The sequence below is a fragment of the Danio rerio genome, chromosome 23 (genome assembly GCF_049306965.1).
Source record: "Danio rerio strain Tuebingen ecotype United States chromosome 23, GRCz12tu, whole genome shotgun sequence".
Taxonomy (NCBI): Eukaryota; Metazoa; Chordata; class Actinopteri; order Cypriniformes; family Danionidae; genus Danio; species Danio rerio.
This window is the reverse complement of record NC_133198.1, coordinates 27,119,411-27,139,617: the sequence shown is the minus strand read 5'-3', so window position 1 is coordinate 27,139,617 and position 20,207 is coordinate 27,119,411. Positions and strand designations below refer to the sequence as shown.

Genomic DNA, 20,207 nt, shown 5'->3' with positions numbered 1-20,207 from the left:
AAATATACTCAAGAAAATCCTGAAGCAATATTCATTTCTGAGTCAGCACATTTGTTCATTCAGGTGACTATACTTCAGGGATTTGGACTGTGATATTCCGCCTTTCCAATAATAAGATTTACTGTATGTTCTGAAGCAAAATGTAGTGCTTCAACAGTCTGATGCTGGAATTATGAGCAATGTTTGTGGATTAAAACGGCTCTCAAGCTTATAGCAATTTGTCGCAGTGTTTTGCATAGAATAATGTATTGCTTCTTAATAGAAAGCAAAATTTATGTTACCTCAGAAACATAAAAATGAACTGCATCTACACTCGCAGGCCACTTTATTAGGTACACCTGTCCAACTGCTTTTTAATGAACATTTCTTGTCAGCCAATCACATGGCTGCAATTTTCAGGTGTGTAGACATGGGCAAGACGATCTGCTGCAGTTTAAACCGAACATCAGAATGAGGAAGAAGGTGATTTAAGTGACATGGTTGTGGGTGCCAAACGAGCTGGTCCGAGTATTTCAGAAAGTGCTGATCTACTGGGATTTTCATGCACAACCATCTCTGGGGCTTAAAGAGAATGGTACGAAAAAGATCCAGTCTGTGGCAGTTCTGTGGTTGCAAATGCCTTGTTGATGCCAGAGTAGAATGACCAGACTGGTTTGATCGGACAGCAAGGCAACAGCAACTGAAAGAAAAATTTATAGAAGAGCATCTCTGAACATACAACACATCGAACCTTGAGGTGGATAGGCTACAGCAGCAGAAGACCACACTGGGTGCCACTCCTGTCAGCTAAGATCAGGAAACTGAGACTACAATTCACACAGGCTCACCAAAATTGAACAATAGAAGAATGGAAAACGTTGCCTGGTCTCAATTATGAGTCTCGATTTCTGCTGCAACATTCGGATGGTAGGGTCAGATTTTGGCGTCAACAACATGAAAGCATGGATCCATCATAACTTGCGTTAATAGTTCAGGCTGGAGGTGGTGGTATAATGGGGTGAGGGATATTTTCTTGGCACACTTTGGGCCCATTAGTACTAATTGAGCATTGTATCAACGCCACAGCCTACCTGAGTATTGTTGCTGACCATGTTCATACCTTTTGACCACAGTGTACCCATCCTCTGATGGCTACTTCCAGCAGTATAACACGCCATATCATAAAGCTTGAATCATCTCAGACTGGTTTATTGAACATGACATCGAGTTCACTGTGCTCAAATGGCCTCCACAGTCACCTGATCCCAATCCAATAGAGCACCTTTTGGATGTGGTGGAATAGGAGTTTTGCATCATGGATGTACAGCTGACTAATCTGCAACAACTATGTGATGCTATCATGTCAATAGGGACCAAAATCTCTGAGGAATATTTGTAGTACTTTATTAAATCCACAAAGCATTAAGGCATTTCTGAAGGCAAAAGGGGGTCCAATCTGGCACTAGTAAGATGTACCTAATAAAGTGGGTGGTGAGTGTATTTTATGTATTGTAGATTGGATTCATGTGCAATTCTGATGCATTAAATGCAAGCCCATCACATTAGTCCTTTTATATTACATTAAGCCCATGTTTTAAAGGGATAGTTCACCCAAAAATTTAAATATACTCACCCTTAAGTGGTTTTCAAACTTTTATGAGTATATATATATATATATATATATATATATATATATATATATATATATATATATATATATATATATATATATATATATAGAGAGAGAGAGAGAGAGAGAGAGAGAGAGAGAGAGAGAGAGAGAGAGAGAGAGTATTTTAGAAAAAGAGTTCCACATTCACTAGCTACAGGTTTCCAGCTTTCTGTAAAATATATTGTGCTCAACAGATTTCAGAAATGTTCAGTTTTGGGTCAACTATCCCTTTAAATGCAGCTTTAAACCTTAAAGACATATTTCCCAATTGTAAACTATGTTAGTGCAGCTTTTTAACTGAAGTTTTGACACTTTGACACCTGGCTTTCACACTTGAAACTCTTATCCATTGTAAACGAAATGAAATCCAAGGTTAACATCCTTATTTGTATATTTGCTGTGTCACTATTTCAAATGATAATTCTTGATATAAGGAACTGTATTTCTATGAATAACAATGGCAATTTCAACTAGTGAAGTATTGCAGCTTATTTTCGATAATGACACAATTTCTCACAGATATTGAACTCTTGATATCAGGACTTCTTGAAAGCACAGTAATTCTTGGATTGCTGTTAATCACAGCATCAGTTGGTTAAATTATGGCTATTGTGAGACTTGTAGCGAGACAGGCCATGGTTCTGTTTAAAATGACCCAACTACATCTACAAGTGCCAATAGTTTCCAAACTTGCAGTAGTTTTCACCCAAAAATCACCCAATCATTTACTCTCCCTTGTGGTTTTAATCCATTATGTGCTTCTTTCTTCTGTTGAACACTGAAAACCTGAAACCTTTGACTTCCATAGTAGAGAAGAAAATATAGTCATTTAAATGGGTGTCAGCGACCAGCATTCTTCAAAATATCTTATTTTGTGCTCAACAGAAGAAATAGGTTTAGAATAAATGATGACAGAATGTTCATTTTTGGGTGAGCTATCCCTTTAAGTATGTCAGTAATATAATGCTTCTATTTTTATCAGGAAGCATTCTTGCAGTAAAGTGTGTTGAACGTGTCTTTCCATGCTGAAGATGAAGGAATATGAGAGGCTCTTATGCCAGAGGAGTTACGGTAAGTGTTCCTCTAGAGTGTTGAAAAGACAGAGGGATGCAGTGAATGAGAGAGAAAGAGAGAGAGATGCTGCAGACCCACTTCTGCCCTTGTTTTGTCTCCTCCGCTTATAGAAGCACTTAGTGCATTTCCTCTGCTGTAGCTCTTCTATGGCTGAAATGCACTTACACTTTTATCTCAAATTTAATTTATGTGCATAATTTATTGGACACTGATGTTCCGCAGGAGTGCCTGGACTGGAACGTTGGGACTGTGTGCATACAGTACAGCAGAAGCCCTGTTAGCTCCACCTGTCTGAAATCCTCATGAAGAGGAGGAACCCTGAGGTGCTGATGGACCGCGAGGTTCTGCTGGATCTGGACTACGCCAGCGAGGCTCATGCTCCAGACAGTTATGGGAGCCTGCAAAATGGGGGCTTCATCCCTCCCAGATATGTAAGTGTGCAGATCTGCGTTGTGTAGCATGATGTTCTGATGCACATATTATGAGATGCGTTTAATCATTAAAATAAGAGTGTGTAATCGTGTTGTCAAGCTCAATGCAGAGCTAAAATTGAAGTCTAAATAGCACATGGCATAGCTTATTATGCAATCTGGTGGTTTTCCCATGTTTCTTTCTGCTATTTTGATCTAAAAACAGGATGTATTTCAACAATGCTTATTAGAATGGTTTGACTCTCTTCAGATTTCAAGAAAACATACATTATTGTTATCATATTAATATAGGAGTTTGTTTTGTTGCTTGAATTTAATTGGATGAGCAGCAGTCAAACTGCTACTTGTTTCACTCTATTTGTCTGTACCTGCACATTTCAGACTGAAAGCCAGTGTGCGCATTATTGATAGAGATTTCATTTTGTGTAAATATATAATTTTGCCAGTAGGTGGCGACCAAGGTACTAAGTCTTTTAGTATGCACTGAAGCAATTTGTGCTAAAACCTTTTATTTCTATATGGATTTTTGGAATGATGGGTGACTATACTGTGCTGAATAAAAAAACAATAGAGGCTACAATATAAAATATTCTTTGTTTTTTTATGTTAATGTTATCATATGCACACGAGTACAACAAAACCCTTTCAAATTATACTCCACTTTATAGCAGATGTGAACACAGGCACTTGACACATGCACTGAAAAGGTCCATTCTTGTGCAGTGTTGTTTGGTATGAGCAATATAAATGTGTTTAAACGTATAGTGAGAGGGACGTTTTTTTAATCCCTGTATGAAAAAAGTAAAAAAAAGAAAAAGATGGGCAGATACACAGAATTGCTTGTTATTCTGTAACGAAAACAAGGTTCCATTAAGGCAAGTTATTCTGCTTTAATACTACATAATTACAGCCCCAGCAACAGCCAGTGCTGACAAAAGCCAGACTTTAGAGGTAAAACCAGGCTCATTTACATTAATAATGATCACTGTATGAATATTTTAAAGATGCAATGTAAGAGATGTACCGATGCTTTGCAAACAAAACAAAACAAAACAAAAGAACCTGGATTGCAGACACATCTAGATAGATATTCACCCTGTTAATAGCCAACCTTTGTGCATCTATAACAGGGGTGCCCAAACTTTTTTCTATAAAGGGCCAAAAACCAAGTATCATTCGGAGCTGTGGGCCAAAGATAAATAAAAAAAACTGTATTGCAATAAAGTAGCCATGGGTAATTTTGTAATTTGCTTCATACAATTTTGAAATAAAAAGAAAACATTCCTTTAAATCGTTTTAACTAATGCAGTATAACTTTTAACTTTTCAAATTATTGCAATAAAAACACATTTATTATACCGTGGAGTTCAATACTGAATACACCGGGTGAGCAGAATCTGCCTATGACTAAATTTGGTCACCAAAGTCTTCGCATTCTCGGTTGCCAGTATGTACATTTAAATCAAATCGGATTAATTTACGCCATTTAATTGAAACATTACATTTCAGTTAGATTTTAAAAACAAAACAAACAAACAAGGGGTTACATTCAATTTGAATTGGCAATCTCGAAACCATCCACATTTCACATCGTTGTGTTGCGGCTGGAAGGGCATCCACTGCGTAAAACATATGCTGGATAAGTTGGCAGTTCATTCTGCTGTGGCGACCCTTGATAAATAAAGGAACTAAGCCGAAAAGAAATTGAATGAATAAAATCATCCCCATCATTCTCCCTTTTTTTCAGATGGGATGGCGGGCCAAATCAAAGGTTACCATAGGCCAACATTGGCCCACAGGCTCTAGTTGGGGCATCTCTGATCTATAATAGACCCTTATCCCTGACAACATTTGCATTGAATTTAAGTAGTGACTGCAAACAAAAGCCCTAAGAGATGGTTCATCCCAAAATGAACATTTAGTTTATGAACTCAAGTGGTTGCAAACCTTTATGAGTTTTTTTTTTATTCTGTTGAACACAGAAGCAGATATTTTGTAGAATAAACATTGGCATTATAAGCAAATACTATGGAAGTCAATGGTTACAAGTTTCTAACATTTTTTAAAATAACATAATTTGTGTTCAACCGGTTTTTGATCTTTTTAACTGTAAGCCTTAAGCAATTCACTAAATAAAATCCAGCCAATCCATCTGATGAAAGTGGATAAGGGCCAAAAGAAAAAAAATGCACAATGCAAAATAAAAATGAATTTTTAAGATACACAAAAGTGGTCTTGTGGTTTTACTTATAGAAATTTTTGTTCCCAAATTAGTTGAATACTGCAGCCAATGATGACGATGACCCCATATACGTTCATTGTGAACAGACCGCAAGCGCACCTGTTCACCATACAGGCAACTACTTCAGAGACGGCCAAACAAAAATAGGTAAAGCGCTGTAAACAAATAAACCCCATCGGTGCACACAGTATAAAGTCATATTAAACCCTGCTCACTCTTACCTCAGACTTCGTGCTGGTGTGGGAGGTAAAGGTTCGCCGTAAGCGCAGAAGTCGAGGACAAGCAGAGGCGTCCGAGGGGGCAGCAGAACCAGCACAAGAGGAGAGCAGGTCAGAGAGAAGAAAAGCTCAGCTGGCCAGATGGAGAGACAAATTCATCCTGAACCTCCAGACTGCTGGACTGTTGATGGAAAAGGTTCATCTTCTTAATACAGAGCTATTCATGTTGCTTAATAAATAGTTTCTAATGTATTTCTCTACATCTTCAGGAGGAATCCTCCAGTGTAAAGAAGACTATCCACTATCTGAAGCTTCATGCTCCGTGGGACGTGCTGGTGTACTATGCTGAGGAGTTGTGTTTAAGAGCTCCTCTACAGGTAAGGTGTCATTATTAAGTTCACCTCAAAACTTTCACAGCTTAAAAGAAGCATAATTGGGTAAACTGTGAGCTCTGGAGTGTGTTGTATTTGTCCATTGACAGGCACAGCCTCATCCAGACTTCAATACTTCTGCTCGAGTTCTACAGAAGCTCTGGGTACCAAACATCATGAAAGACTCTGTCCCCAACCGTCCTGTTGACTACTACACATGTGCCTTCCGCAAGTCCAAAATGGAAAAGTTATGCTTCGCTTCTGTATTTGTCAATGCCAATTAACTTTTTGATTTAGTGGCTAATTTGTATTCATTTGTACAATCTCCTTCCTGTTTTAGTACGATTTGCTCATCGCCCAATGAGTTGTGGGGTTTGGGGAAATGCCTCCTTTTTAAAATTGAATGTTTTCATACTAATTAAATTGTATGAATTCATGCAAATTAGCCCCTTTTTTAAATATGTGAAATACTTTTGTTTCCTCATGAGATCGGACTGATATTTGGAATAGAGTTTCATCTGTTTGAAAACCGATTTGAAAATATTTAATTTGACTTGTTGGTTTGTTAGGTTTCTGGGCTCTGATGACCGTGAAAACTACTTCACAAGCACACAAAGACACCGCATTGTGAGTGTGCAGTACACCGAAATGTAAAGTAGCAAAAGTCAATGTTGCATTTATTTGATCAAAATATAAGCTTTCCATTGATGGGCAGTTTGTTAAGATTGCATAATATTTGATACAACTATTTGGGCTCCAACAAATCTAAATATTTAAGAAATTGACTTAAAAGTTTAGCAATGCTAAATTTTAAGATCTTTACTTCATATTTGAATAATTTTTGGCATAATAAATTTAGACTTATACAGTATATTTTATAAAGGCATGCAACAAGAGACTGGATTTTTGGTCCAGGGTCAAATATTATTACAAATTTAAAATAGGATTTTATACAATAGATGTGTGTCTCAATTTTAATTGATGTAAAATACAGATTAATTTTGTTTTCATGTATTTCAATCATTTATTTCTTTGATAAAGCAGATTGTACAAAAGCCATTTTTCAGTCTTTAGTGTCATGTGTCACATTCAGAAAAAAAAAAGTGTTGATTTGGTGCTTAACCTTTTAGCCAGCACTTACTTTTGGGGATTTCCACCTACCTAACTTTAAATAGTAACAGTTCTTGACTCCATTAAGCTACAAATTAGGCATCTTTGGAAAGAAGACATTTTGAGCTTTACTGTGGTAAAAGGGAAAGTTTTATGCTCAAAATTATTAAAAGTTACACATTATGAAGTCATGAGAAAAAAAGTAGTGTGTTTAATATTTGATCTTCCATTTACAAACACAGGAAAACATTAATGTTATGTCCAAAAAAAAAGGTCTTGAAAGCCAAGTGTTTGATGAGTTTATATTTCATATTTGATGAAGTTAGCATGCAAAATGAGATTTGTGTAAAAAGTTTTCCGAGACTATATCAGTGTCCTCCTTTCCCTCACCATCAGAGGCATTTTCTCAAAAATGACCTTCCCAAACTAAAACATTAACAGTTGCTGAATAATTTGGTCTACGTTCACAGTTTATGTATCTTTAAAAAGAAAACACTCTGGGCTTTATTATCCATCATCTAGAGTTTTAATGCTCACAATGAAAAAAAGGTATAGATGCTCAAGTAATGTACTACAATTGCACATTATATTCATGTTATCAGTATTGAAAACAACTGCTGGTTAATATATTTTATGAAAGCCGTGATGGATTTTGGACCGTTTATAGACCATTATGAATTTTGTTTCAAGATTCTTGTATAAAGATCAACAGCATAATTCTGTTCCTATTGCAGGTGTATGAAATCCTAGCTAGGACTGCGTATGGCAGGAGGAAGCGTGCAGAAGTTGGAGTAGCTCGTCTGCTGAGAGATGGGGCTTTTACTGGTGCATTCCCACTGCATGAGGTTAGACAATGGAGCACCATATACAGCAAAGCTCTTCAAACATGCATGTCCAGCATCATTGTCAGCTTTTTTTCTGCTTCTTAGGGCCCCTTTAAGCTCCCAAGTTGTGACACTCAGCCTGACCAGCTGAACAAGAGACAGGTTCTGTATCACTATTGGGCCAGCTGGTTAAAATGGTGCAAGTACCAGCCTTTGGATCACATCCGTGAATACTTTGGAGAGAAGATCGCACTTTATTTCGCATGGCTGGGTGAGAAGTAGTATTACTATTACTTATAATGACAGACTATTACTTATACTGACTTAAATTCTCGATTCTGACTGGTTGATCAATGTTCTAAGGCAGCAGTGTGAAACTCAGTTTCTCGAGGGCCACAGCCCTGCACAGTTTAGTTCCAACTCTGCTTCAACACACTTACCTTTAGGTCTCAAATAAGCTGGAAGGACTCAATTAGTTAAATCAAGTGTTAAATTAGGGTTAAAATTAAACTGTGCAGAGCTGTGGCCCTCCAGGAACTGAGTTTGACAAATGTATTCTTAGGTGTACAATTATTTTTCAGGGACGGTGTGTTTTAAGGGAGACACACAGTTATGTTAAATCAGGTCTAGACTGCATTATAGTTCCATATCACTTGAGTAGAGGAGTTCACTTATTTCAAAGTTCCTTACGGTGCAAAGCAAGCAAATAGCCTAAATATACATACAAGAAATATGGGGTCACAAAGAAATGTGTTGTCTGCACTGCCCTTTCAATATTATCAAAACAGTTGTTTTGTTATTGAAGGGCTAAATTTCCCATAATTTGTTGTAAGGTACAGTAATCAGAGTTCCCACAAGAATATCGTGGAATTTGAAATGGTCTATTCCAGACTGGGAAAAGTCAGGGAACTTTATATATGTGGTTTTTGTTTGTCACTTTAAATTTTACTTTCCATTTGTCAAAAATGCATTTAAACAAAATGTTTTGCCTATTTTTATGGTAATGGTGTTCTTACCAACATTTTATTCTTTTCCCTACTTAAAATACTATCTGTGGCTGTTTTTTATTTGCTCTATGCAGAACAGTTTCACCTTGATTTTGCGGAAAAAGTGTACTTTGGCCTAAACTGACTAATTCAGTAGTATTTCCTGCGGTTCTTGTGCTGCTTTGTTAAATATATAAACAAAGTACAGATCTCAATTGACTTCATTACTGTTTTGTCCTTAAGAACCACTGTCTGATTTTTATATAACATTAACACTGAGAGAAACAAAGTGAAAGTGTTTAGTTCAACCAAATAAAGCCTACTACATTAAATTTGATATACGAAAAATTCTAAATGATAAAAATATAAACAACTTTTAATTGCTTCGTCAACATCATTAGAAAAATCATGTTAAAGTTACTATTTCTGAATATAATGGTTTTTAATACAAAACAATGCAGAAGGAGTTTGGACAATGTCGTGACTGTAAAAAAGAAACTCATCTTAAATTTGCACCATTTGCTTAATTTTGGCTTTAAATTCTGAAATCACAGCACAGAATCACAAAATACTAGAGGGACTGTTCAACACAACATCTGCCTGTTTTTCTGTTGTGTTGGAGTAGGAACCCTCAGTGATAACATTTCAATTTTTAAATAATTGTTTTCTATTACTGGGTTGCGGCTGGAAGGGCATTCGCTGCATAAAGACATATGCCGGAATAGTTGGCGGTTCATTCCGCTGTGGCAACCCCTGATAAATAAGGGAATAAGCTAAAGGAAAATTAATTAATAATTTGAGTTTTTCGGTCACACTTTACAATAAGGTTCATTAGTTAATGCATTTACTAACATGAACAAGCAATGAATAATACATTTAGTACTGTATTTGTTCATGTTAGTTAACGTTAGTTAATAAAAATACAGTAGTTCATTGTTAGTTCATATTAACTCATGGTGCATTAACTAATGGTAATAAGCATGGACTTGGATGTTAATAATACATTAGGAAATGTTTAATTATGATTAATAAATGCTGTACATGTGTTGTTCATGATTAGTTCATGTTACTAAATGCATTAAATAATAAACCTTATTGTAAAGTGTTACCAGTTTTTCTATTGGAAGAGATGCTACTTTTAAATTGGAACACTATTGTTTAGTATCTTCTATAGTATAAATCTCTCACATAGGCTGACACATGAGCATTTTATGAATAAAACATGGCTAATATATTAAGGTCAAATATCTTAATGCACAGCTGAATCAGTAATCTGTTTAATCATTCATTTATTTAAAAGAAATATAAATCCTTTAATGAGTTATTCCTTCCTTTTTTATAATAATAAATAAATTTTAATATGCTAACATTTTCATTCATGCTTTCCGCATGTCACCGAATCAATAATCATTCATTTTTCTTCAGCTTAGTCCCTTTATTCATCAGGGGTCACCACAGCGAAATGATTCCAGCCGCAACTCAGTACTGGCATACACAATATATTAATGAATAATAATAACCGTATTCTTTGCCTTCAGGATTTTACACCGCCTGGCTTCTGCCTGCTGCATTGGTTGGCACGTGTGTCTTTGTTTCGGGTATTTTGACTATGGGATCCAATACTCCAGCGTAAGTGTCTCCTAGATTATCGATTAACTGTGTGTTAGATGCAGCACTAAACCATTCTCACACATGTAGTGCTCCTCTAAGCTATTTTTCTGCTATGAGAAATAATGTCATATCATAGCAACTGTTGACTAAGTACTACTGGTAATGTGTTGCGAAATTTGGTGCAGATTACACCTCAGTATAAACACAAAATAAGGAGAATGAAAATGAGACTATAGAAGCACTACAGTGTCTGTCTATTTGGTGTATTGATTTTAGCATAAAACTAAGCCACTGCTTCTAGTAACCTCACTCTTCATTTTTGCTTTCATTCCATTGCTGTCCATTTCCATTTACTGTCTACAGGAAGGAAATCTGTGAAAGCGGAGGACTTTATCTAATGTGTCCTCTGTGTGAAACCTGTAAACCCTGGAATATGTCTGACATCTGTCCCATGGCCAAGGTACTGTAATCATCCCTGGCTCAAGTTGCTTTGGTTGAGTTTGGCTCTGCACTCTAAAAAATAACTCAAGCGATCTGTTACCACCACAGAGTTTAATACATTGTTGCAACTTAAAAATTCTATATTGCTGATTATATTAAAACTTTTAAATTGCCAGAGTAATTTTATTAAGTTTACACAACAGGAAAATATTGATAATTACATCAACTTAAAAAAGAGGGTAATTTAAAGATAAATATATCTGTCAATTAGTTTAAAACAATATTTAACTTATAACAACCCAAAAAAATTGCGTTGATAACTCAATTTTTCCACACCAATGGAGTTCTGGATTTCAAAGCTCCTCCCTCACTGAACGATCAAGAGGCATGTCCGGACAAGTTTTAAGCAGACCATTTGACACAAAGGATACTTTAAGGTGAGATATCTGGGTTTTATTTCATTTCTAAATCAATATTCTCCATTCCATTAGTGTTGGCTACTCCTGGTAAATTTTAGTTGATGTTGGCAGTGTTTTTTGACTAGCAAATAGTAGATAAGTAAAAACACATACGGTAAGCCAGAAAGGCAATTTAGTATATATGTCAAAATAACATAAAGTTTATATAGTAGATGCTTTTTTCATATATAGTATTGCTTTATCCTGCATGTTTTAAGTTAGCTACCCAAGCAGAAATACATATTCTGGAGCTTGCTCACAGTTGTTATCCAACCTGAAATTTGTGTTCTTATGGAAAATATTACATTTATCTACTGATTGCTAAGATTTTCATACAAAGTTCATGCAACTGTATTACAACTTTCTAGGCTGATCTGTATTTTAGATATAAGTAGGCTTATATAAAACAGGTTGGGGGTGCAAAATGTGTAAATTTGAAACATGAACACAAATAGTTTTGCCAAAACATTACAGACTACACCATGGTAATTGTGGGCAACCATTTCCATGCCTCTGTCAAGATTGTTTATGTTTTTTCAGAACATGGGGCAACCTTAGATCACATTCATCAAGACATCAAACTTAGAAAACCTCCAGATTTGCAGAAAGTTTTTATTTTACTTGTCCTTGTTGCAATGCCATGACAATTTCCATAGACATAAAAAAACACGAAACTGTCATCTGTGTATTTCAGAACTGCAATTTCAGAACTAACATTTATGGTACATTTGCTTCCCACAGAAGCCGAAAACATACTCCTCACTCATTGCATGACTTCAAGGCAGACATAATAAAAAGGTATGTATGTTCATTCAATGCAGATCAACACAATGATGTATAAGGTCAAAGTGGGGAGCTGTCTGATAAAGGTCAAGATGACAATAATGATGTGACAGACCTGCCAAACTGCATAGAAAAAAAAATGGCTTTGTTGTTTCTAAAACTGGAGAGCACTTTTAATGTATCTTACAGGTGTATAGAAGAGGTTGTTTAAGAGTTCAATTTTATATCTTGATCAGCATCTGGACCCATCATCAAAGGTATTTTACAGTCCTGCTTGGGTTGTAAAGCCCATCTTACAGTCCACAAATCTGTCTAATGTAAACCTTTTGCATGAAGTAACAAAAATAAACAATTTTCAAGTTGTTGCAGATAAAATGGGCAAGAAATATGGGGTATCTAGGAGCGCTGGCCTGCATTATCAGATGCAACACAGGTAAGTTTAGTTTTATTTTTAGTCTAGTTTCTAGTTTCAAGTTATTTATGCTAAAAACTTCTTACAACAATAACATATTACATGTTATTTGTTGTGTTACACATTGTATACAATTATTCCATTATTTTAATATTCTATTTTTTCTACAGATAAATGAAGAATTCAAGAGTATAACCACTGTAGGTCTTGAATCCACATTTATGGCCAAACTTGACAAATGCACCCCAAAACTAATGGACCTGGCCTCATCCAGGGGAGGAGCTAAAGGGGAAAGAATCAGAAGGATTAAGGATATGCTTCTTGAGGTATTGTAAATAATTTGTACACACTAGAATAGTTTAGATTTGTGTTAAATTGTCAGGTTGCCATCAGTTGTTTGTTCAGATAAAACTATATTCATTTACTGTAGGTACTTTATCTTGATATATATTTTTCTAATTAAACAGAACAATGCAGTTGAAGTATGGAGAGAAGTAGCCATTCACTGTCTTGTTGTCTATCTTGGAGAGAAAGAAGAGGATCTTTTCAAGGAGTTTGCTGTGAGTATTACAATGTTTTAAAATAAAAAATTAAATCTTCCCTTGACAGTGGAAACATACAAGGCAAAATATATGCTCAATGACTGCTCTCTTTTAGTTTAATGTGTAGGTATATTACATTGTCCACACACACTGGGCTTACCTAGCTCTGTGTTATAATAACAATGTACTATTTAGTTTAACTGAAAGTTAATTATAAATTTAATTATCTCTATCATGCTAATCTATTTTTTTTTTATCTTGCTTTACAAGAATACACAAGAATTTGAGGCAGACCTTGAAAAGCAAGTGATGACAATTGCCATCATTGGTGATCTGTCAACTATGGTATTAAACCACAAGACGGGAACCATCATTGTTGAGGGAATCAGAATCCTGATTGGAATGGATATCTCAAGGTGTTGTGCTCTGCTGATAGGCATAATATATGCTCTGAATCTGAGCCACCCCAAGGAGCTTAAATATACTTGTTAAGTGTTTCAGAAGCTGTTTCTTGAACTTGATGGACTGAAGCCCAGTGCAAAAGTAATGCGTCTCAAGAACAGCATTTTCTGAAGCCTCTACTTATTTCAAAGTACATTTTGCTCTTTATGTTGCAACTATATTGTTTTGTATTTTGAAGTCCACATGCTGATCTTTTTATTTCAAACTGTGTATATGAATGGTGGCATTTATATATGTTTGTTTATAATAATACAAATGTTACATGTTGTACAATTAAGGTTAACTAATAACAAGTAGTTTGTAAAATGTACAATTTATAAGTTAATAGTTAGCTTTAAGTGTATCAATGCCTATAATTATTGTTTTGTTGGAATTCATTGTGATGGCATAGCTATGCATGCATGAACATTTTTGAAGGCAAAGCTAATGGGTCAGTTTGTTTATAATTTGTGAGACAGTACACATTTGTGTTTTGTAAACTTTGAGAAGTGCAATATTTAAAATAAAACACTGAAAACTGTGTTTCTAAATAAATAAAAAGTTACTGAAATTAAAATTGCTGTTGTTTAAAAATGTATTTCTTACAAGCACCTAAAATAACAATAATACGAAAACAAACAAAAAATTGAATTTCAGCTACTTAATTTTTTTGAGATTCTAAACTTGAAAACTAGCATGTATAATTATGGTAATTAAGTACATAACACTGGTTTTTGTTTAAATGTTAATAAAAAAAGCTAGTTGGAACAACTTAATTTTTTAAGTACTCAACTTAAAAAATTGAGGTTATGCTATGTAAAAATACCTCTGATTGAAGAGGTAAAGGTAATTTGGCTAACATAATAAAGTTTGCTGTCTGAACTTCATTTTGTTAGATGTTGCCGTAACTTGAAAATATTGATGCAAACTGTTGCGTTGATTTTTTTTGTTTGGTCTAAGCAATATTTTTTAGAGTGTGTATGCAGGAGACAGTATTGTAGCATTAATATTTATATTGTTGGTTAATATGTGCATGGAGTATAGACCATTTTAATGTGATCATTTCACTGGCCCATGAGCATTTCTTGCTTGTTATCAAACTACATCTACTTAAACAAAGGCAATTCAATCATACCTTAATGTTAAAACCACTATCATAACATTATTTATTAATGTGTGGCTCTTTTTGCATTCTGGGAAGCTATAGAAATTAAAAATGTAAAACAGGAAAACGTTGGGACTATTTTTTGTGTTTACATCCCTCAAAATGGTCATTTATATATATTTCATTACGTAAAATATAGTTATTCATGTAATTTCATTTTTGTAATGTAGTGTGGAGCCAGTAATGAGAAATAATTAGGCATTAGGACTATATTTTATTTGATGGTGATTATTCCCAACTCTCCCCTAGGTTGGTTATCTTTTTGATCATCCCGGGACGGTCTTCTTCAGTGTGTTCATGTCTTTGTGGGCTGTCACGTTCTTGGAGTACTGGAAACGTAAGAATGCCACTCTCGCTCACCACTGGGACTGCATGGATTTCCATGAGGACGAGGTTTGATTATTATAATGTTTTAGAATTTGTATTTTTGTTCTTTTAAATGTTTAAACATTACATAAACAACATTATACCCTGAAGTGAAAGGTGAAAACTGTTTTGATTTCTTAATTTGTTTAATAGAGAAAAGAGAAAAGTTGTTTTGTTTTTGATTTGTGTAAATAAAAACAAGAAAATAATTTAGTTTTGTTTGATTTTAGTATTTGTTAAATATTCTAAGAAAAGTTTTAAATGTGGGGGAAATCAACATACAAAAAATACTAAAATATTTTTTGTATGTGGAAAAATGAGAAGTGAAAAATATTTTGTTTTGTAATAGTGTTTTGGAACTGTTTGCTTAGTTATGTTTATATATGTCAGATCAAGGTTAGAAGTGGAACTTTTTTTATTTGTTTTTTTTGTTTTTGGATGCAGGAAAATAAGAATTAGAAAAGGTTATGTTATTTGTGGGTAAATATCAGAAACACTACTTTTATGTGGGGAAAAATGAAACATGATCAGTTTGGATTTTTGTTCTACTTTTGTCTGCTGGGTTTTTTTTTCCATTTAGAGGAGAACCTACAAACAGGGCCAGACAGAATCTGCTGAATTATTTTGCCATTTCTGCACAGATTATTGTAAAAAACCTGTAAATCTATGTGGAATGATTTTGAGTGTACTAAAAACGTAATATGTTAATTAAACAATTCTACATTTTTAACTTTTATTTAATGTTTACAACGCAGATCCTATTAGATCTATTTATTTGATAAACAAAGCAAGTCTCATATAATATATCTACCATATACGAAATGAAAACAGAAATTACTACTTTACAAACTGTATTGCAAGTAAATCATATGAATGTTTTCATATTAGTCAGTAATATTACTGAGTTAGTTAAAAAAACTGAATAAATATATTTACACACATTTATACACAACTTAATAGATAGTTTCAATGGGCTAAAAATCTGCAGAAATCTGTGGAGTTCTGCACGCACAGATTCTGTGTGAGCCTACTCATAAGCAAAGTATGTTATTGTGTTGGCTTGCTTGAAGTTTTTTTTATGTTTTAGTGTCAGAACTGGGATTTTTATCAGTTGTTTAATCGTTGTATGTGGGGAGAATAGGAAATGAAAAAGGTGCAAAAATACATTTTTAATTTGAGTTTTTACCCTTTTGTATACAGCAGAACAAAATAAATAAACGTAATAGAAAAAAACAATACAGTAAATGTTTACAATACAAACACATTTGGTATTTTGCTTTGCCAAAAAAGCTTGTTTTAACTGGAAATAATTTTTTAAGTAATTTTTTTATTCTGTATGTATTTATACAAATGATAACATGTATTTTATAAATAATAAATGTTATTCTTTCATAAATGCACAGGAACCTCCACGTCCCGAGTTTGCTGCAATGGCCCCTGCAATGGAGGAGAACCCAGTGACAGGAGTGAAGGAGCCCTACTTCCCTGAAAAAGCCCGGATTTCCCGCATGCTGACGGGCTCTATGGTCATTGTTATAATGGTGAGACCCACTGGAGGTTTAATAGATAAAAAAATGAATTACTTCAATAGATATGAGATACTTTATCATAAAAAGTCCCACGTTTCTCAATCTGTTTCCCCAGCTGTGTGTAGTGATGATCTTCTTGGTCACAGTCATCATATACCGCAGTATAGTAAGCGTAATGATGTTCGAAACTGGCAGTTCTGTTCTACGTACTCAGGTGGGCACCAAATCCATCTGCATTAAATATAAAGCCTGTAATGCAGCATTTCATTAATCTCCTCCGCACCTGCAGCAACTCTCGAACTCTGAATCAACTCCGCACACACATATTTTGTCTTCCAGGCTGGGAATATTGCCAACATATCCAGCACTTTGGTGAACCTGGCTCTGATCTTGCTGATGGGGCAGGTCTACACAGCCCTGGCAGAACAGCTCACTAAATGGGGTAAGATCACATCCCATAATGCAATGCAGGCCTAGGGCTTTAAATCAAATCAGGCCAGTGTTGCCATTTTCTGTGGTTTAGTATAATGAACCTGCCCGTCCACACTGACTTTAAAAATCAATAAACTATTAGAGCTCTAGACGCAAGTCTTTCTCTCTAAGGCAATTACAATAAAGCTTTGAGACTTCACACATGCCATTAAATAAAGCTCATTTATCTTGTGCACTCAAATACCGCTGTTCCTGAAACTGTTTATTTTTGTTGTCCTTACAGAGATGCACAGGACACAAACACAGTACGAAGATGCCTTTACATTCAAAGTCTTCATCTTTCAGTTTGTCAACTTTTACTCATCACCTTTCTATGTGGCCTTCTTCAAGGGCAGGTAATCTGTTAACCAGCCTAGCAAAACAAAACCTTGTTTCAAAATCAGAGCGTTCAATGTGCTTTCGTCATTTTTTTATGCAGATTTGTGGGCTATCCTGGACATTATGGTACATTGTTCGGGATGCGGAATGAGGATGTGAGTGCTTTTGCATTCAGATGTATGTTTCGGATTTTTGATATTTTCCCATTATATGATTCAGTGCAAAGGTTCAGGATGTGCAGCAATACACAAATATCTTTAAAAATGAAAAAAATTATAGGATTAAAATATTACAAAAATTATTATTTTCTACTTTTTCAATTCAATTCAGCTTCATTTGTATAGCGCTTTTACAATGTAGATTGTGTCAAAGCAGCTTCACATAAATAAATACATGAATAAAAAAAACACTACCTCCATACCATCACGTCAGAGGGCTTTTTCAGTTTATTCATGACAATTAGCATTTGTATAATGTTTTTTTTCTAAGTAGTATTACTTATTATATGTAGATTTATATTTGTTTTATTAAAAGCAAGTTTAGATTTGTCCACCTGTCAGGGTTTTGGAGATGTATGCATCACCATATGGGGCATAAGAATTCGACGTGTGTTTGGATATAACTCCGTTTTTTTGACCACACTTGGTTATTATTGTTCATTTATTTGTTTGTTGGAAATTACAAATGAATTTAGAAATAGTTTTGAAACAAATCTTTGTACTTTACAAACAAAATTAAATATGTAGACTAATGAATGTCTTCAGTGGAGTGCATACAACAGTGTTCCTACTCCACAGAAGTAAAGGAGTAAAGAGTAAAAGTATAGTAAAGAGAAGGTAAAGAGGCCTAATGGAGGAGGCCCGTTGTTTATCCTCATGCTACAGATGCTTTATTTAACTGTTTCTTTGCTAGTGAAGTGTTCAGTTTTTCCACTTACAAAGTTCGCTATGTAAATAGCAAATGCGCTCCATGGCATGACACAACTGACTCTTAAAGGGAATGGGAGATGAGACTTTGATTGGTTTAATGCACGTTAGGCTGAAAACACACCCATAACTCATTAAGAGAATAGGCACAACCCTGTTAGACCATGTGCCAGGGCGCAAAGTGTATTTTTCCATTTTTAAAAAAACAAAGGTGAATTTGGACATGCTCTTAATGTTTTTGCGCCATGCGCTTTAGACTTTGCGCCTAGATCTTTAAAATAGAGCCCATGCTCTTGGAGGTTTGTGAAAAATTTGATCATTTATCATGAAATGTTTCTAATATCCAATATATAGGTTTCCTCATGCTGAACAAGTTTTCTAGAACCACCAATATTTTCAGATTAAAAAAATATTTTAAATATTATTACGTTTATAAAATATAAAAGTTTTGTTTTTAGAAAGAAGTGCATCCTCTGAGCATTTAAGACATAAGATATGTGCCTGTGTTTGCAGTGTGGACCAGGAGGCTGTCTGATTGAACTGGCTGAGCAGCTCTGCATCATCATGGTGGGAAAACAACTCATCAACAACATTCAGGAGTTTGTCATCCCGTACGTGACTCCCTTGTGACAAGTCATATGTAACTTGAAACATTTTTATATGGTAGAGCAAACCGTGTACAGTAGTATCTACACTAAAAGACTGTTACATTTTCAATAAGAATTACATTTATATAATCTGATCCTACATAAAAAGGAGTCAGCAATGTGAGTTGGCACAGCAGTCTTCTGCAGAGGTTTGTGGGTCATACATTGTGGAAAACATGAATAATAAATAATAAGCAAACGATGAACATCTTAAAATGCAGAAACCTTTCTCTGAGATTTAGATTTGGGGGTTGGAAAACGTCTCTGTTGTAGTATAAAAAAAAAAAAATCAATGAAGACTTTCTACTATCATACACAGTGAGCCTGGATAGCTGTTTATGTGCATTGACTGATATGCATATGGATTAATCTGCTGCAGGGCGCAGTGGGCAGAGCGATGACTCTCTCAGTGCCAGTACTGCAGCATGTCTCTCCTGTAAGGCAGTAGTTCCAGCGGTTTAGCAGGATAAATGCCACACAGGAGAAGCTTTTAGTGCTCCCTTATCAATAATGCATCACCAGAGTCAAGCTCAGGCAAAAAGTATCGTTCAGCATGAGTACTGTTCTATTTTAGAGCTAGAAATAGCCTCAGAAGAGACATCCTCATTATCTTCATCATCAAACAGAACACTTTATGTCTGTTGCTTCTGCTTTTCTCATTTTCTTTCTCTGTTTTTCAGTAAAATAAAGGCTTGGAGACAGAAACGGGCCTTGGCGTCTGTAAAGAAAGCCCAGAAGACACAAGAGCCTGAGCGCTGGGAGCAAGACTATGAGTTGATTCCCTGCGAGGGACTTTTTGACGAATATCTGGAGATTGGTAAGATGATAGTCTTTCCGCTTTTGTAAGCTTTTCATTTCTGTCAGAAAATATTGACTTCAGGAAATTGTGCACCTACTGTATTTTTCACTGTCAGTCCTGGCTTACCTGGAGCACTGACAAGATTTGACATGACAAAGAAAATCTAACATTTTGATATGCGAGCAAGCACACTTCTGTTCAGAGTTGATCCGGTTATAAAAGATTACCATTTTAAAATACATGCGGTCCTTTTTAGTTTGTCAAAGAATACTTTACTTTTTTTTCACAAAATTTTCAACTTTTAAATTTTTTTTCAACATTTATAATAATGTAGAACTATTAGATGAAGATAAAGATAAAATAATTAGAT

General features: G+C 35.0%; 1 protein-coding gene across 2 annotated transcripts in view; it reads left to right on the top strand.

Annotated features, from left to right (window-relative positions):
• The first annotated feature begins 2,237 nt into the window (after positions 1–2,237).
• Positions 2,238–20,207, top strand: part of ano11 (anoctamin 11) — a 28,715-nt gene continuing 10,745 nt past the window's right edge. The window contains exons 1-19 of one of the 2 annotated variants that reach the window (XM_068216906.2): positions 2,238–2,722; positions 2,948–3,156; positions 5,431–5,545; positions 5,625–5,812; positions 5,886–5,993; positions 6,098–6,234; positions 6,557–6,614; positions 7,832–7,942; positions 8,027–8,192; positions 10,446–10,536; positions 10,882–10,978; positions 15,010–15,153; positions 16,530–16,667; positions 16,771–16,869; positions 16,995–17,097; positions 17,371–17,482; positions 17,566–17,620; positions 18,905–19,002; positions 19,719–19,855. In XM_068216906.2, coding sequence (XP_068073007.1) covers positions 3,028–3,156; positions 5,431–5,545; positions 5,625–5,812; positions 5,886–5,993; positions 6,098–6,234; positions 6,557–6,614; positions 7,832–7,942; positions 8,027–8,192; positions 10,446–10,536; positions 10,882–10,978; positions 15,010–15,153; positions 16,530–16,667; positions 16,771–16,869; positions 16,995–17,097; positions 17,371–17,482; positions 17,566–17,620; positions 18,905–19,002; positions 19,719–19,855 — 2,086 coding nt within the window. In that variant the 5' untranslated portion in view covers positions 2,238–2,722; positions 2,948–3,027. The other variant, XM_009296915.5, reaches the window with a different exon arrangement.